This window comes from Pseudophryne corroboree, chromosome 2 (genome assembly GCF_028390025.1).
Source record: "Pseudophryne corroboree isolate aPseCor3 chromosome 2, aPseCor3.hap2, whole genome shotgun sequence".
NCBI lineage: Eukaryota > Metazoa > Chordata > Amphibia > Anura > Myobatrachidae > Pseudophryne > Pseudophryne corroboree.
In genome coordinates, this window is record NC_086445.1 from 354,487,495 (window position 1) to 354,503,915 (window position 16,421).

Consider the following 16,421-nt stretch of genomic DNA (forward strand, 5'->3'; position numbering starts at 1 on the left):
AACTGGGAAGCGGACTTCCTCAGCAGACACGATCTACACCCGGGAGAGTGGGGACTTCATCCAGAAGTCTTCCACATGATTGTGAACCGTTGGGAAAAACCAAAGGTGGATATGATGGCGTCCCGCCTCAACAAAAAACTGGACAGGTATTGCGCCAGGTCAAGAGACCCTCAGGCAATAGCTGTGGACGCTCTGGTAACACCGTGGGTGTTCCAGTCAGTGTATGTGTTTCCTCCTCTGCCTCTCATACCAAAAGTACTGAGAATTATACGGCAAAGGGGAGTAAGAACGATACTCGTGGCTCCGGATTGGCCAAGAAGAACTTGGTACCCGGAACTTCAGGAGATGCTCACGGAAGATCCGTGGCCTCTACCTCTAAAACGGGACCTGCTTCAGCAGGGACCGTGTCTATTCCAAGACTTACCGCGGCTGCGTTTGACGGCATGGCGGTTGAACGCCGAATTCTAAGGGAAAAAGGCATTCCGGAAGAGGTCATCCCTACCCTGGTAAAAGCCAGGAAGGAGGTGACTGCACAACATTATCACCGCATTTGGAGAAAATATGTTGCGTGGTGTGAGGCCAGGAAGGCCCCGACGGAGGAATTTCAACTGGGTCGATTCCTACATTTCCTGCAAACAGGATTGTCTATGGGCCTCAAATTAGGGTCCATTAAGGTTCAAATTTCGGCCCTGTCGATTTTCTTCCAGAAAGAATTGGCTTCAGTTCCTGAAGTCCAGACTTTTGTAAAAGGAGTACTACATATACAGCCCCCGGTTGTGCCCCCAGTGGCTCCGTGGGATCTTAATGTAGTTTTGGATTTTCTCAAATCCCATTGGTTTGAGCCACTCAAATCGGTGGATTTGAAATATCTTACATGGAAAGTAACCATGCTACTGGCCCTGGCTTCAGCCAGGAGAGTGTCAGAATTGGCGGCTTTATCGTATAAAAGCCCATATCTGATTTTCCATTCGGACAGGGCAGAACTGCGGACGCGTCCTCCGTTTCTGCCTAAGGTGGTTTCAGCGTTTCACCTGAACCAGCCTATTGTGGTGCCTGCGGCTACTAGCGATTTGGAGGATTCCAAGTTGCTGGACGTTGTCAGGGCATTGAAAATATATATTTCAAGGACGGCTGGAGTCAGAAAATCTGACTCGCTGTTTATACTGTATGCACCCAACAAGCTGGGTGCTCCTGCTTCTAAGCAGACGATTGCTCGTTGGATTTGTAGCACAATTCAACTTGCACATTCTGTGGCAGGCCTGCCACAGCCTAAATCTATCAAGGCCCATTCCACAAGGAAGGTGGGCTCATCTTGGGCGGCTGCCCGAGGGGTCTCGGCATTACAACTCTGCCGAGCAGCTACGTGGTCGGGGGAGAACACGTTTGTAAAATTCTACAAATTTGATACCCTGGCTAAAGAGGACCTGGAGTTCTCTCATTCGGTGCTGCAGAGTCATCCGCACTCTCCCGCCCGTTTGGGAGCTTTGGTATAATCCCCATGGTCCTGACGGAGTCTCAGCATCCACTAGGACGTCAGAGAAAATAAGATTTTACTTACCGATAAATCTATTTCTCGTAGTCCGTAGTGGATGCTGGGCGCCCATCCCAAGTGCGGATTGTCTGCAATACTTGTACATAGTTATTGTTACAAAAAAATCGGGTTGTTATTGTTGTGAGCCGTCTGTTCAGAGGCTCCTACGTTTGTCATACTGTTAACTGGGTTTAGATCACAAGTTGTACGGTGTGATTGGTGTGGCTAGTATGAGTCTTACCCGGGATTCAAAATCCTTCCTTATTGTGTACGCTCGTCCGGGCACAGTATCCTAACTGAGGCTTGGAGGAGGGTCATAGGGGGAGGAGCCAGTGCGCACCACCTAGTCCTAAAGCTTTTATTTTTGTGCCCTGTCTCCTGCGGAGCCGCTAATCCCCATGGTCCTGACGGAGTCCCAGCATCCACTACGGACTACGAGAAATAGATTTATCGGTAAGTAAAATCTTATTATTATATTAAGGAGAGCATATAAGGCCCAGATTATTCACGTTAATTGTGGGCAGTGGTGCTTTTATTCATTTAGACTAATAGGAAGCTTGCATAGGAGAGGCAGTGCATGACTATATACATTTATTATGTGTTGTAGCTGTTCTGCCAGCACTGTGCCTTTTACATAATGTGGAAAGAAATTGGCATCTCCATAAATTACCAGTGTATGTTTTTAGACTACAAAAAGTTGATGGCATTTTTTTCTTTTCTGAAGTTTAAGGAAAATTCTTTGTTGGTTTATATTATTTTTTTAATCTATGTTTGCAATTGGGCAGTGGTGACAGGATAATGAACACTTTTTTTTCATCTGATTTAGTTTACTAGAAGGTAGAGCTAAATTGCATGAGTTACATTGAGGCCCGTGTAGAAATGATGTAGACCATGTCATGCCACAATTAGGATGAAAATATTCAGATAAACACTGATTCAAATAAAATACTTATTTTTGTTTTGTTTCCCTAGACTACTATAGCCCTGCAATGATTGGTCTTAAAATTGACCAGGAGGTACTAGGGGATCTGGTAAACATTAAGATTCCAGCCGTAGGAGGCTTAATGGAGAAGCATGGGGTGATGTGGACTCTTGTGGTTTCCCGATGGTTTATATGTTTATTTATTGATATCCTTCCAGTAGAGGTGAGTGTGACGGTCATGGAATTAAAGATCTGAAAATATCTTCCATTAATAATACAGCTATTGCTCAAATAATAACGGTATATTTGAACTGGGGCTAACCGGGGTATCCCATTAGCCGCAGTAATTTACCGTGGCTAATAGGATACCCCCCTAAATTGAAGCCTGAACCTGCATTATCCTGCCATTTTGCCTGGCCACAATAAGCCACATGTAATTATATGTGCATTTTCCCCTTTTATTTTTAAATTACAACACATCTCTTATACAGATGGGTCCACATTTATCTTGAACTCTAATAGGATTAATTGAGCCTGGCCAGTCGGACTTAATCCCCTCCTTTAATGACTTAATCCCCTGCTGTATTGTTCTCTGTATTGTATTGCAGCTGAGAACAATAGATGAAGGGTTAATGCTAATAAGTCATGTTGGGACTAGGCACAGAAAACTAGTCAAGAGAACGGTGGACCCATCTGTATAATATGTAACTAAGCATTGTACTTTTCTTTTGTAAATAAAGTGCTCCTTTGCTAGTCTATTTTCCTATATGCTCCAGTCCCCAGTATTAGGAGATGTTTTTAGATACTATAGTACACTATAACTTATTTATAGAAGCAGGGTAAGATCAACTGAGTGGTGGTTTGTGCCACTGAGCTTGTGCGATTGTGATAGTGTTCGGGGGGACCCGTGGGCCCTTTTTTGTGACACCTTTTTGTATATTGCCACAAGTTGTGGCAGTAAGGATAGGTCATTGGTACAGCAGGCAGAGTGGTAGAATATTCCTAGCGAGTATTATATTGAGCTCTATCTAAGCTACACGATCGCAGTCCTGGTGCTGGTATAGTTCCAGCAAACCATTATTGGCCTAGTCAGTGCAAAATCAGGGATACTTACTGGGGTTCCTGACAGTAAGTGTACATTTTTTTGCAACGCTTAGAGTATTGTAGGATAATTTAATCACAATCTAGCATGGCACAAAATGGATAGATTAGAAATTATTGTACTAACCACCCCAAGCCATTTAACCCAATTTACTTTTTCAAAGTGCAAGAATAATAAAACAGCAACTTTAAACTGTAATGAGTCTTGTATATTAAAATCTAGTTTACTAAGATTTGAGAGAGATGAAAGGAAGGAGAAATCACAAGTCTGGGTGGATTAGTATTAGTGGCAGAAAGAACTAATTACAAAATCTAGCCACAAGGGCGTGGCCTGGAGGCTGAGCTGAGAAGAAGCACGGGCAGTGAGCTCCACTGTCTTTGAGGAAATAAAACCTCAATATTCCTCCCCCAGCCCCGTAGAAACCCTCTGCACTCAGCCCCTCTGACTGTAAAACCCCCCAGCTGTGGTGGATTAGAGCTGCGGAATCGGGGAGCCGGTATACTGGCTCCCGCGGGTTGCGGCCTATCCACCACTACGAAGCCGGGGCCTAAATTTTGAGAACCACCGCTGCAGGACGTACGGAGCATCGACCTCAGAGGCGTCTCCAGAATACCCTTGCCTGGGTCCCCTGGGACCGGACCCCCTCTCCGAGCTGCCGAGACACTCCACGCTGCGGGAGAGAGAGGAGAAGCGGACGGAGCGCAAACACCGACGGCCCGGAGCTCCGGCGGCGGCCATCTTAGATCTCGGGGACCACGGAGAGACGCGACGGACGTGCAGCCCAGCGCCTCTTACAGCTAAAGAAGTGAGCTGCTCCCCCTACCCGCTCCCTTCCAACACAGCCCGCAATACTCTGCGCTAGTCGCCGGGGAGGACACCGTAAAACATAAAAAAAAAACATAACAGCCTTGCCTTAAGGCCGGTCCTCAGCCCCCTCCTCAGGATATGAACGGTGGATGCTAACTCCTCCTGGACCACTCACATAAACCTCCCTGAACCACTGATATTCAGAGGCAGAGTGGGGACCCCAGAGTCACTGACATCGGGAAACCGCCAATAAGCACCTGATAACAAAATCACCTGCAGTTGTACTCCGCATCACAACAAATTTCTGCCCACCTGAGGATAAGGAGCTGATCCTTGCGACTGATAGCCCTCGGACAGGGGCGAAAAAAAATTGCCGCTAGATCCCCATGACCTGCCCGTGCTGTGCCGAACTATAATCTTTTGGTTTCGCCCCTCTTCTCATCACACCCACCGAAACGCACACAGTGTGCAATAGATGACGGCGGCCATTTTGGGCAGCGTAGAAAACGTTGACCCGGCTGCCTGAGGGATCACTGGCATCTCACAGCTTCCCGCTGCACTCACGTGCCAGCCCCTTGGATCCCATACTACCCCCCTCACCTCAACCCAACCTAACGCAACACGAATAGGTGTAGCAAAACCCCACCTCATCATCTCAGAGTCCGCGACTCCCTGCTTCCCGAGCCGAAAGCCTAGACTGTCTGGAACCCCCTACCTCCTTAGAAGATACATTCCCCACCATGGAAAAATACGTGGCCAAAACGCTCCGTGCGAATAAAAATTCTCAAAACAAAAATAAATCAATGGCCAAAGAGAGGGAACTCAGCCCTATTCTGCAGGGATCTCCATCATCGCCAACCAGGTGAATCACCGATGACATACTACCTACTGACGTCCATGCTAGTCCATCATGAATACAAAGGGCCAGAGAAATATCAGACATCATATCACCCTTACTAGACGCAAAATTAGCACCCCTAATGGAAGCAATCACATCAGCAGCAGCTCAACTGACCCAACACACCCAACGCCTAGCTGAGGCCGAAGACCGAATATCCACCTTGGAAGATGATTATCAAACAATTCAATCCCAACAACAAACACACGATAGCACCCTAATGGCCATGACCGACAAGATTGAAGATTTAGAAAATCAAAATCGTCGGAACAACTTGCGCCTGATTGGCCTCCCAGAAACCGTCAGACAAGCAGACCTAATGGACTTGGTCACACACTGGCTTCCCACAACCCTTAACCTATCCTCTTCCCCCACCTCTTACCTGGTAGAACGAGCCCATCGTATTGGCCCCGACAGGCAATCTTCACAATCCTCTTCGTCCCGTCCCAGACCAGTCATTTTCAAGATACTAAATTACCTTGACAAAGTGAAGATCATGGAAGCCTATCGCAAACGCTCTGACCTACGATATGAGGAATCCAAGCTTCTTCTGTTTCAGGACTTTTCCTTTCAAGTCTCGACACGACGACGGGAATTCTCCCCTGTATGCAAGGAACTCTATGCCAAAAACATCAGATTTGCCCTCCTATACCCGGCAAAACTGAGAATCCTCCATGCCGGTAAACCTCATTTCTTCGACACACCAGATTCTGCTCGGAATTTCCTCAAGTCCCTACCATCTTCACAGCCTAACTCTCGAATGGATGATGCGGACTGACTTGCCCGGACTTAAGTATTTTTCTATGTTGCTGTATCTTTTCCTCTTTTCTAATGGATAACACATGGTTGATTGTTGCTATATGGTTACTACACACTGGGTTGGGTGGGGGCCCCACACGCATACCGCAGATGCGGGTGCGGTGGGATTCCCTTACTCAATTTATTCAATTTCACATTTCACCCTTTCTCCCTTTCCCTTTTTCTACTCAAACAAAAGTTCCTGTTGTAGATAGACGGTTATTATTACTGTCTTCCTGGGTTCAAAAAGTAAAAAAATGTTATGACTGGTGGCCTATACTATATCGGCTACCATTTTCTTTATGCATTACATTGTTTAGTTACTGTATGTACACCCTAACTCCGTTGGTTCGCCCGACATATTATTCTTGTCCTCCCCTTGCGTGCTGGGACGGGGGATTGGACTTTCTCTTGTGGCTTCCCCTTCTGCGTTCCACTAGACTAAGCATTGGATAATGCCAGCCCCTAGAGACGCTGCAGCCTCTGTGGACGGCTCAAAAACGTCCCTCAAATTGGTCTCGTGGAACATAGAGGGCCTGAACACACCGATCAAGAGGAAAAAGATCTTAACGCGCCTCAAAAAATTTCATCCTGATATAGTGTTTTTACAGGAGACACATTGGCATCTCAATGACCCCAACACACTTAGAGACACCTGGGTGGGAGACTTCAAAAGCGCTTCCTATACTACTAAAGCGAGGGGAGTACTTCTTCTATTTCGCAGATCTTTGAACTATAAGATTAAGGATGAATGGGTAGACCCCGAGGGCAGGTTTCTGTTCCTAAAGGTAGAGGTCGAAGGTGAACTTTTTACTCTAGCATGTATTTACGCCCCTACAGGACCAAATGTTTCCTTTTTCTCAGATATTTTCGTTAAATTACAGGACTGGATGGAGGGAGTCTTGATTATAGGGGGTGACCTTAATATTGTGATGGACCCACTACTAGATGTATCCGGTGGCCCCAGACAGCTAAATTGCAATAGATCCACACCACCCCCCCCTGTCACTAATGCAAGACTCTTTACAACTATTGGACCCATGGAGATTCCTCCATCCTGACTCTAGGGAGTATTCCTTTTTCTCGCACCCCCACAAAATATTCTCCAGACTGGATTACTGGCTAATACCTGCCTCCTCAATACATAGAATAATAGAATCCACCATAGCTAATATACTCATATCCGATCACGCCCCCATCACCCTGACAATAAAGCTAACTACACCCCGACAATATTCCTATATCTGGCGATTCCCTGAATATCTTGCACACTCTGAAGACTTCAAACTCTTTTTGTCACAATCATACCTCAACTACACACAGGATAACACAGCACATGTCAATGACGTAAATCTTTTTTGGCAGGCTTCTAAACCCGTCCTTAGAGGGCAGATTATTTCCTATGTTGCTGCCAGGAAAAGACAGCTTCGGGAAAGGATGGCGGAGGCATCCCTTCAGGTTGCCTCGACCTATTCCCAATTACTAGCAGACCCATCTGAAACTAATAGGAAATTATATAAAGATACCAAATTGATACATGATACCCTCTGTGCCGAACAGGCCAAGCTATTCCTCTCCTTCCAATCTAATAAATACTTTCGCTGGGGTAACCGCCCAGGGAAATTGTTAGCAAACCTGGTAAAAACTCATGCAACACCAAAACACATCTCCTCAATTAGAGATACAGACGGACCCCCCTCAGTGACACAGGAACAGATTAGCGACACTTTCCTAGCTTTCTTTGAAAAATTATACACCGCACCACCTGACTACCCTACCGCGGGCATGGACTTTTTGACACAGGCAAACCTCCCTACACTCTCTGAAAGTGATAGAGATTTCCTTACTAACCCTGTTACTGCAGCAGAATTGGAATCAACCATTAAATCCCTGGCAAATGGGAAAGCCCCAGGCCCTGACGGCATGTCGGCGACCTATTATAAACTACTTCTCCCGCACTTAAGTGAACACCTCAGGCAATTATATAATGCGCTTTTGAAGGGACACCCTGCTCCGACAGGCTTTAACACGGCCCGAGTCATAGTTCTCCCTAAACCTAATAAAGACCATACTTTAGTTTCATCCTATCGACCAATCTCATTGTTAAACCAGGACTTTAAAATATTTACAAAGATTCTAGCCACTCGTCTCCAAGCGATCCTACCCAAATTGCTACACCCTGCCCAGACAGGATTCATGCGTAATAGACACTCAGTACATAATGTTCGCTCACTGCTAGCAGCTATGTATAAAACCCACGATTCCTTGGAACTGGACAATATGGTATTGAGCTGTGACGCAGACAAAGCTTTTGACCGAGTATCTTGGGCCCACATTGACAGACTACTTAGACTTCAAAACTTTGGTACTGACTTTATCAAGGTATTTCATAGCATCTACCAAACACCACAAGCCTTTCTGACGGTGAACGGCCACAACTCGAGACTATTTTCCTTATATCGCGGTACTAGACAGGGCTGCCCCTTATCCCCCCTCTTATTCAATTTGGCCTTGGACCCCCTGCTTCGCCATTTCTGTGGAGAAAACAGATGGCACGGTATAACATTGGCCAATCACGAAATCAAATTTTCAGCATTTGCAGATGACATTTTGCTTTATTTTAGCAATCCCCGAAAAGCCATCCCACACTTACTTGACATCCTAAACTCATTCGAACTAGTCTCTGGCTTTAAAATCAATCACTCCAAAACAGAAGCATTAGCTTTCTTTCCCTCAATGAAAACTGGCTGGGGGGACACGTTCCCATTTCACTGGGCCATAAACAACTGCATCACTTACCTAGGGATTATATTCCCTGATAACCCATCCAAACTATACTCACTTAATTTCCCCCCACTATTTGCTAGGACATACGCAGACTTCACTAGATGGTCCCACCTCCCCCTCACGTATACTGGCAGGAGTCACTTATATAAAATGATAAGCTTTCCCCGCTTCCTTTATGTATTACAGATGCTCCCACTGATCCCACCCAAACACATACTAGCTCAATTGGACAAAGCACTGTCCAAATTTGTTTGGGCAAATAAACACCCTAGATTCTCATTGTTCAAACTACGCCAACCTCGCTCTCTTGGAGGTCTAAATTTACCATGCCTTCACTCCTATGCCTTGGCAGCCAACTACAGGATCGCTCTAGACTGGATTGGCGGTCGGGACATATACGCCAACACGCAGCTGGAACAGTCTTTATTACACACCACCCCTACTTCCATACCTCACTGTGTGACAGACAATATACTTATCTCTTCTACCTGTGTCGCCTGGCGACAGATTCGCTCACGCCTAAACATATCACAATATTCTTCACTATTCCTACCTCTCTGGGGTAACCCAGAATTCAAGCCTCATAATACCTCCTCTATATTTCAGACTTGGTACGATGGAGGTCTAAAATTCATTCATCATTTTTTACATACCGAAACTCTGACCTTACACACTCCCAAATTATGGCACGTTTTCCATCCTTACGAATCCCATTTTTCCCCTTCCTTCAGGCATGTAGCTATGTACAAAAGACTACATCTTCGTTATCCATACATGATAACTCCCATGCCCTGGACAAAACATTACGACTCACTCCGAATAGCAATTTTCCCACAGCACTCATATACACACACTCCCGCACCCTACTAGATGTGGAATCCAGCTCAACAGGCCTCCTTAAATGGAAATTAGAATTCCCAGATCTCACGATGAAACGGATTCTGGAGGCCAACACCTACCTAGATAAAACACTAGGCTCAGTTTCATACTCGGAAATGCACCAGAAAATCCTACATAGAGCATATGTTACCCCCAAGCTACGCAGCCCCCTCCTTTCACTGTTTCAAATGCACTGCCCCAGAAGCGGACCTTGTACACTGTCTATGGTCGTGCCCCAAGGTACGTACACTCTGGCAAGCGCTCCAATCATATATCACAACCGACTTACAGTTACAATTTACCATCACTAAGACATGGGCATTCTGGGGCATATCCCCGAAACAACCCACTCCCGACCTGTCCAAGGGACAACGCATTCTATTAATTAAACTGGCAGCAGCCACCAAAAAGACGATTCTCTCACAATGGATCTCCACCGATCCTACCCCCATCTCACTATTACACCCTAGGATCTCTCATCTGTTCCATCTAGATTGGACCAATACTGCTTTACAGAAAGACAAACTGACCGAGAAATTTTTCCATATTTGGCTGCCCTATGTCCAGACCCTACCCCAGGTTACAAAGGAGGCCCTGCGGAAATGTTTCAAAGACACTAAATGGTACTTACTTGAGACCCTGGACTCCGCAGCCCCCTTTTGAGCCTAAGACTCTATGTCGCTTAAATATACCAACTAAATCTCTCACATTCTGGATATCAGTACACATCCCTTATTGTTGTTTCAACACTACTATTACCTAGGGCTTCCACGGAGTATAATTATAAATATATTTATATTTATTGTTATTAATATTTCTCTGACGTCCTAGTGGATGCTGGCACTCCGTCAGGACCATGGGGAATAGCGGCTCCGCAGGAGACAGGGCACAAAATTTAAAAGTTTGACCACTAGGTGGTGTGTACTGGCTCCTCCCCCTATGACCCTCCTCCAAGCCTCAGTTAGGTTTTTGTGCCCGTCCGAGCAGGGTGCAATCTAGGTGGCTCTCCTAAAGAGCTGCTTAGAAAAAGTTTGTTAGGTTTTTTTTATTTTCAGTGAGTCCTGCTGGCAACAGGCTCACTGCAACGAGGGACTTAGGGGAGAAGAAGTGAACTCACCTGCGTGCAGGATGGATTTGCTTCTTAGGCTACTGGACACCATTAGCTCCAGAGGGACGATCACAGGTACAGCCTGGATGGGTCACCGGAGCCGCGCCGCCGACCCCCTTGCAGATGCCGAATAGAGAAGAGGTCCAGAAACCGGCGGCAGAAGACGTCTCAGTCTTCATGAGGTAGCGCACAGCACTGCAGCTGTGCGCCATTGCTCTCCGCACACTTCACACCAGCGGTCACTGAGGGTGCAGGGCGCTGGGGGGGGCGCCCTGGGCAGCAATGTAATATACCTATTCTGGCTAAAATATATCACATATAGCCCCTGGGGCTATATGGATGTATTTAACCCCTGCCAGGTTCCAAAAAAACCGGGAGAAGAAGCCCACCGAAAAGGGGGCGGGGCCTATTCTCCTCAGCACACAGCGCCATTTTCCTGCCCAGCTCCGCTGCGAGGAAGGCCCCCAGGACTCTCCCCTGCACTGCACTACAGAAACAGGGTAAAAACAGAGAGGGGGGGCACTTATTGGCGATATTTATAATATTTGAGCTGCTATAAAGGGAACACACTTATTAAGGTTGTCCCTATATATATTTATAGCGCTTGGGTGTGTGCTGGCAAACTCTCCCTCTGTCTCCCCAAAGGGCTAGTGGGGTCCTGTCTTCTATCAGAGCATTCCCTGTGTGTCTGCTGTGTGTCGGTACGTGTGTGTCGACATGTATGAGGACGATGTTGGCGTGGAGGCGGAGCAATTGCCTGTAATGGTGATGTCACCCCCTAGGGAGTCGACACCAGAATGGATGGCTTTGTTTATGGAATTACGGGATAGTGTCAGCACGCTACAAAAGTCGGTTGACGACATGAGACGGCCGGCAAACCAGTTAGTACCTGTCCAGGCGTCTCAGACACCGTCAGGGGCTGTAAAACGCCCTTTACCTCAGTCGGTCGACACAGACCCAGACACTGACACTGAATCCAGTGTCGACGGTGAAGAAACAAACGTATTTTCCAGTAGGGCCACACGTTATATGATCACGGCAATGAAGGAGGCTTTGCATATCTCTGATACTGCAAGTACCACAAAAAGGGGTATTATGTGGGGTCTGAAAAAACTACCTGTAGTTTTTCCTGAATCAGAGGAATTGAATGACGTGTGTGATGAAGCGTGGGTTACCCCTGATAAAAAACTGCTAATTTCAAAGAAGTTATTGGCATTATACCCTTTCCCGCCAGAGGTTAGGGCGTGCTGGGAAACACCCCCTAGGGTGGACAAGGCGCTCACACGTTTATCCAAACAAGTGGCGTTACCGTCTCCTGATACGGCCGCCCTCAAGGATCCAGCTGATAGGAGGCTGGAAAATACTCTAAAAAGTATATACACACATACTGGTGTTATACTGCGACCAGCAATCGCCTCAGCCTGGATGTGCAGTGCTGGGGTGGCTTGGTCGGATTCCCTGACTGAAAATATTGATACCCTGGATAGGGACAGTATTTTATTGACTATAGAGCAATTAAAGGATGCGTTCCTTTATATGCGAGATGCACAGAGAGATATCTGCACTCTGGCATCAAGAGTAAGTGCGATGTCCATATCTGCCAGAAGAAGTCTATGGACACGACAGTGGTCAGGCAATGCGGATTCCAAACGGCATATGGAAGTATTGCCGTATAAAGGAGAGGAATTATTTGGGGTCGGTCTATCGGATTTGGTAGCCACGGCAACAGCCGGGAAGTCCACCTTTTTACCTCAAGTCCCCTCCCAACAGAAAAAGCCGCAGTCTTTTCAGCCGCAGTCCTTTCGTTCCTATAAGAACAAGCGAGCAAAAGGACATTCATATTTGCCCCGAGGCAAAGGAAAGGGTAAGAGACTGCACCAAGCAGCCCCTTCCCAGGAGCAGAAGTCCTCCCCGCTTCTGCAAAGGCCTCAGCATGACGCTGGGACCTTACAAGCGGACTCGGGGGCGGTGGGGGGTCGCCTCAAGAATTTCAGCGCACAGTGGGCTCACTCGCAGGTGGACCCCTGGATCCTGCAGGTAGTATCTCAGGGTTACAGGTTGGAATTCGAGAAGTCTCCCCCTCGCCGGTTCCAAAAGTCTGCTTTGCCAACGTCTCCCTCCGACAGGGCGACGGTATTGGAAGCCATTCACAAGCTGTATTCTCCGCAGGTGATAGTCAAGGTACCCCTTCTACAACAGGGAAAGGGGTATTACTCCACGCTATTTGTGGTACCGAAGCCGGACGGCTCGGTAAGACCTATTCTAAATCTGAAATCTCTGAACCTGTACATACAAAAATTCAAGTTCAAGATGGAGTCACTCAGAGCAGTGATAGCGAATCTGGAAGAGGGGGATTTTATGGTGTCCTTGGACATCAAGGATGCTTACCTTCATGTCCCAATTTGCCCTTCACACCAAGGGTACCTCAGGTTCGTGGTACAAAACTGTCATTATCAGTTTCAGACGCTGCCGTTTGGATTGTCCACGGCACCCAGGGTCTTTACCAAGGTAATGGCCGAAATGATGATTCTTCTTCGAAGAGAAGGCGTATTAATTATCCCTTACTTGGACGATCTCCTGATAAGGGCAAGATCCAGAGAACAGCTGGAGGTCGGAGTAGCACTAACTCAAGTAGTGCTCCAAACAGCACGGGTGGATTCTGAATTTTCCAAAATCCCAACTGATCCCGACGACACGTCTGCTGTTCCTAGGGATGATTCTGGACACTGTTCAGAAAAAGGTATTTCTTCCGGAGGAGAAAGCCAGGGAGTTATCCGAACTAGTCAGGAACCTCCTAAAACCAGGGGCAGTGTCTGTGCATCAATGCACAAGAGTCCTGGGAAAAATGGTGGCTTCTTACGAAGCGATTCCATTCGGCAGATTCCATGCACAAATTTTTCAGTGGGATCTGCTAGACAAATGGTCCGGATCGCATCTGCAGATGCATCAGCGGATAAAATTGTCGACAAGGACAAGGGTCTCTCTGCTATGGTGGTTGCAGAGTACTCATCTGTTAGAGGGCCGCAGATTCGGCATACAGAACTGGGTCCTAGTGACCACGGATGCCAGCCTGAGAGGCTGGGGAGCGGTCACACGAGGAAGAAACTTCCAGGGCGTGTGGTCAAGCCTGGAAACGTCTCTTCACATAAATATACTGGAGCTAAGAGCAATCTACAATGCTCTAAGCCTGGCAAAACCTCTGCTTCAGGGTCAGCCGGTGTTGATCCAGTCGGACAACATCACGGCAGTCGCCCACGTAAACAGACAGGGCGGCACAAGAAGCAGGAGGGCAATGGCAGAAGCTGCAAGGATTCTTCGCTGGGCGGAAAATCATGTGATAGCACTGTCAGCAGTGTTCATTCCGGGAGTGGACAACTGGGAAGCAGACTTCCTCAGCAGACACGATCTTCACCCGGGAGAGTGGGGACTTCATCCAGAAGTCTTCCACATGATTGTGGTCCATTGGGAAAGACCAATGGTGGACATGATGGCGTCCCGCCTCAACAAAAAACTGGACAGGTATTGCGCCAGGTCAAGAGACCCTCAGGCAATAGCTGTGGACGCTCTGGTAACACCATGGGTGTACCAGTCAGTGTATGTGTTCCCTCCTCTGCCTCTCATACCCAAGGTACTGAGAATTATACGGCAAAGGGGAGTAAGAACGATACTCGTGGCTCCGGACTGGCCAAGAAGGACTTGGTACCCGGAACTTCAGGAGATGCTCACGGAAGATCCGTGGCCTCTACCTCTAAGAAGGGACCTGCTTCAGCAGGGACCGTGTCTATTCCAAGACTTACCGCGGCTGCGTTTGACGGCATGGCGGTTGAACGCCGGATCCTAAGGGAAAAAGGCATTCCGGAAGAGGTCATCCCTACCCTGGTCAAAGCCAGGAAGGAGGTGACTGCACAACATTATCACCGCATTTGGAGAAAATATGTTGCATGGTGTGAGGCCAGGAAGGCCCCGACAGAGGAATTTCAACTGGGTCGATTCCTACATTTCCTGCAAACAGGATTATCTATGGGCCTCAAATTAGGGTCCATTAAGGTTCAAATTTCGGCCCTGTCGATATTCTTCCAGAAAGAATTGGCTTCAGTTCCTGAAGTTCAGACTTTTGTAAAAGGAGTACTACATATACAGCCCCCGGTTGTGCCCCCAGTGGCACCGTGGGATCTCAATGTAGTTTTGGATTTTCTCAAATCCCATTGGTTTGAGCCACTCAAATCGGTAGATTTGAAATATCTTACATGGAAAGTAACCATGCTACTGGCTCTGGCTTCAGCCAGGAGAGTGTCAGAATTGGCAGCTTTATCATATAAAAGCCCATATCTGATTTTCCATTCGGACAGGGCAGAATTGAGGACGCGTCCTCATTTTCTGCCTAAGGTGGTATCAGCGTTTCACCTGAACCAGCCTATTGTGGTGCCTGCGGCTACTAGCGATTTGGAGGATTCCAAGTTGCTGGACGTTGTCAGAGCATTGAAAATATATATTTCAAGGACGGCTGGAGTCAGAAAATCTGACTCGCTGTTTATACTATATGCACCCAACAAGCTGGGTGCTCCTGCTTCTAAGCAGACGATTGCTCGTTGGATTTGTAGCACAATTCAACTGGCACATTCTGTGGCAGGCTTGCCACAGCCTAAATCTGTCAAGGCCCACTCCACAAGGAAGGTGGGCTCATCTTGGGCGGCTGCCCGAGGGGTCTCGGCATTACAACTCTGCCGAGCAGCTACGTGGTCAGGGGAGAACACGTTTGTAAAATTCTACAAATTTGATACCCTGGCTAAGGAGGACCTGGAGTTCTCTCATTCGGTGCTGCAGAGTCATCCGCACTCTCCCGCCCGTTTGGGAGCTTTGGTATAATCCCCATGGTCCTGACGGAGTCCCAGCATCCACTAGGACGTCAGAGAAAATAAGATTTTACTTACCGATAAATCTATTTCTCGTAGTCCGTAGTGGATGCTGGGCGCCCATCCCAAGTGCGGATTGTCTGCAATACTTGTACATAGTTATTGTTACAAAAAAATCGGGTTGTTTATTGTTGTGAGCCATCTTTTCAGAGGCTCCTACGTTATCATACTGTTAACTGGGTTCAGATCACAAGTTGTACGGTGTGATTGGTGTGGCTGGTTTGAGTCTTACCCGGGATTCAAAATCCTTCCTTATTGTGTACGCTCGTCCGGGCACAGTATCCTAACTGAGGCTTGGAGGAGGGTCATGGGGGGAGGAGCCAGTACACACCACCTAGTGGTCAAACTTTTAAATTTTGTGCCCTGTCTCCTGCGGAGCCGCTATTCCCCATGGTCCTGACGGAGTCCCAGCATCCACTACGGACTACGAGAAATAGATTTATCGGTAAGTAAAATCTTATTATCTATGCTGTATTGATTATGTAATGCATACCACAAATTTTGTTTCACTATTAACTTACCAGTCAATAAAAAACTTTTAGAAAAAAAAAAAATCTAGCCACAAACCTATTACCAAACATTATTGGAAGGGTAAAATCGGTGCAAAACCCAAGATTTCCATACTTTGCAAACAATAGTGAGGATTTCTTCCTGAAACAAGGTTGTATACAAGACC

The 16,421-nt window shown here is 47.1% G+C and overlaps 1 protein-coding gene across 1 annotated transcript in view; it reads left to right on the forward strand.

Moving 5' to 3' along the window:
• GRTP1 (growth hormone regulated TBC protein 1) overlaps positions 1–16,421 on the forward strand; it is a 113,694-nt gene that overhangs the window by 71,486 nt on the left and 25,787 nt on the right. The window contains exon 7 of the mRNA XM_063953117.1: positions 2,504–2,676. Coding sequence (XP_063809187.1) covers positions 2,504–2,676 — 173 coding nt within the window. The remainder of the gene's footprint in view (positions 1–2,503; positions 2,677–16,421) is intronic.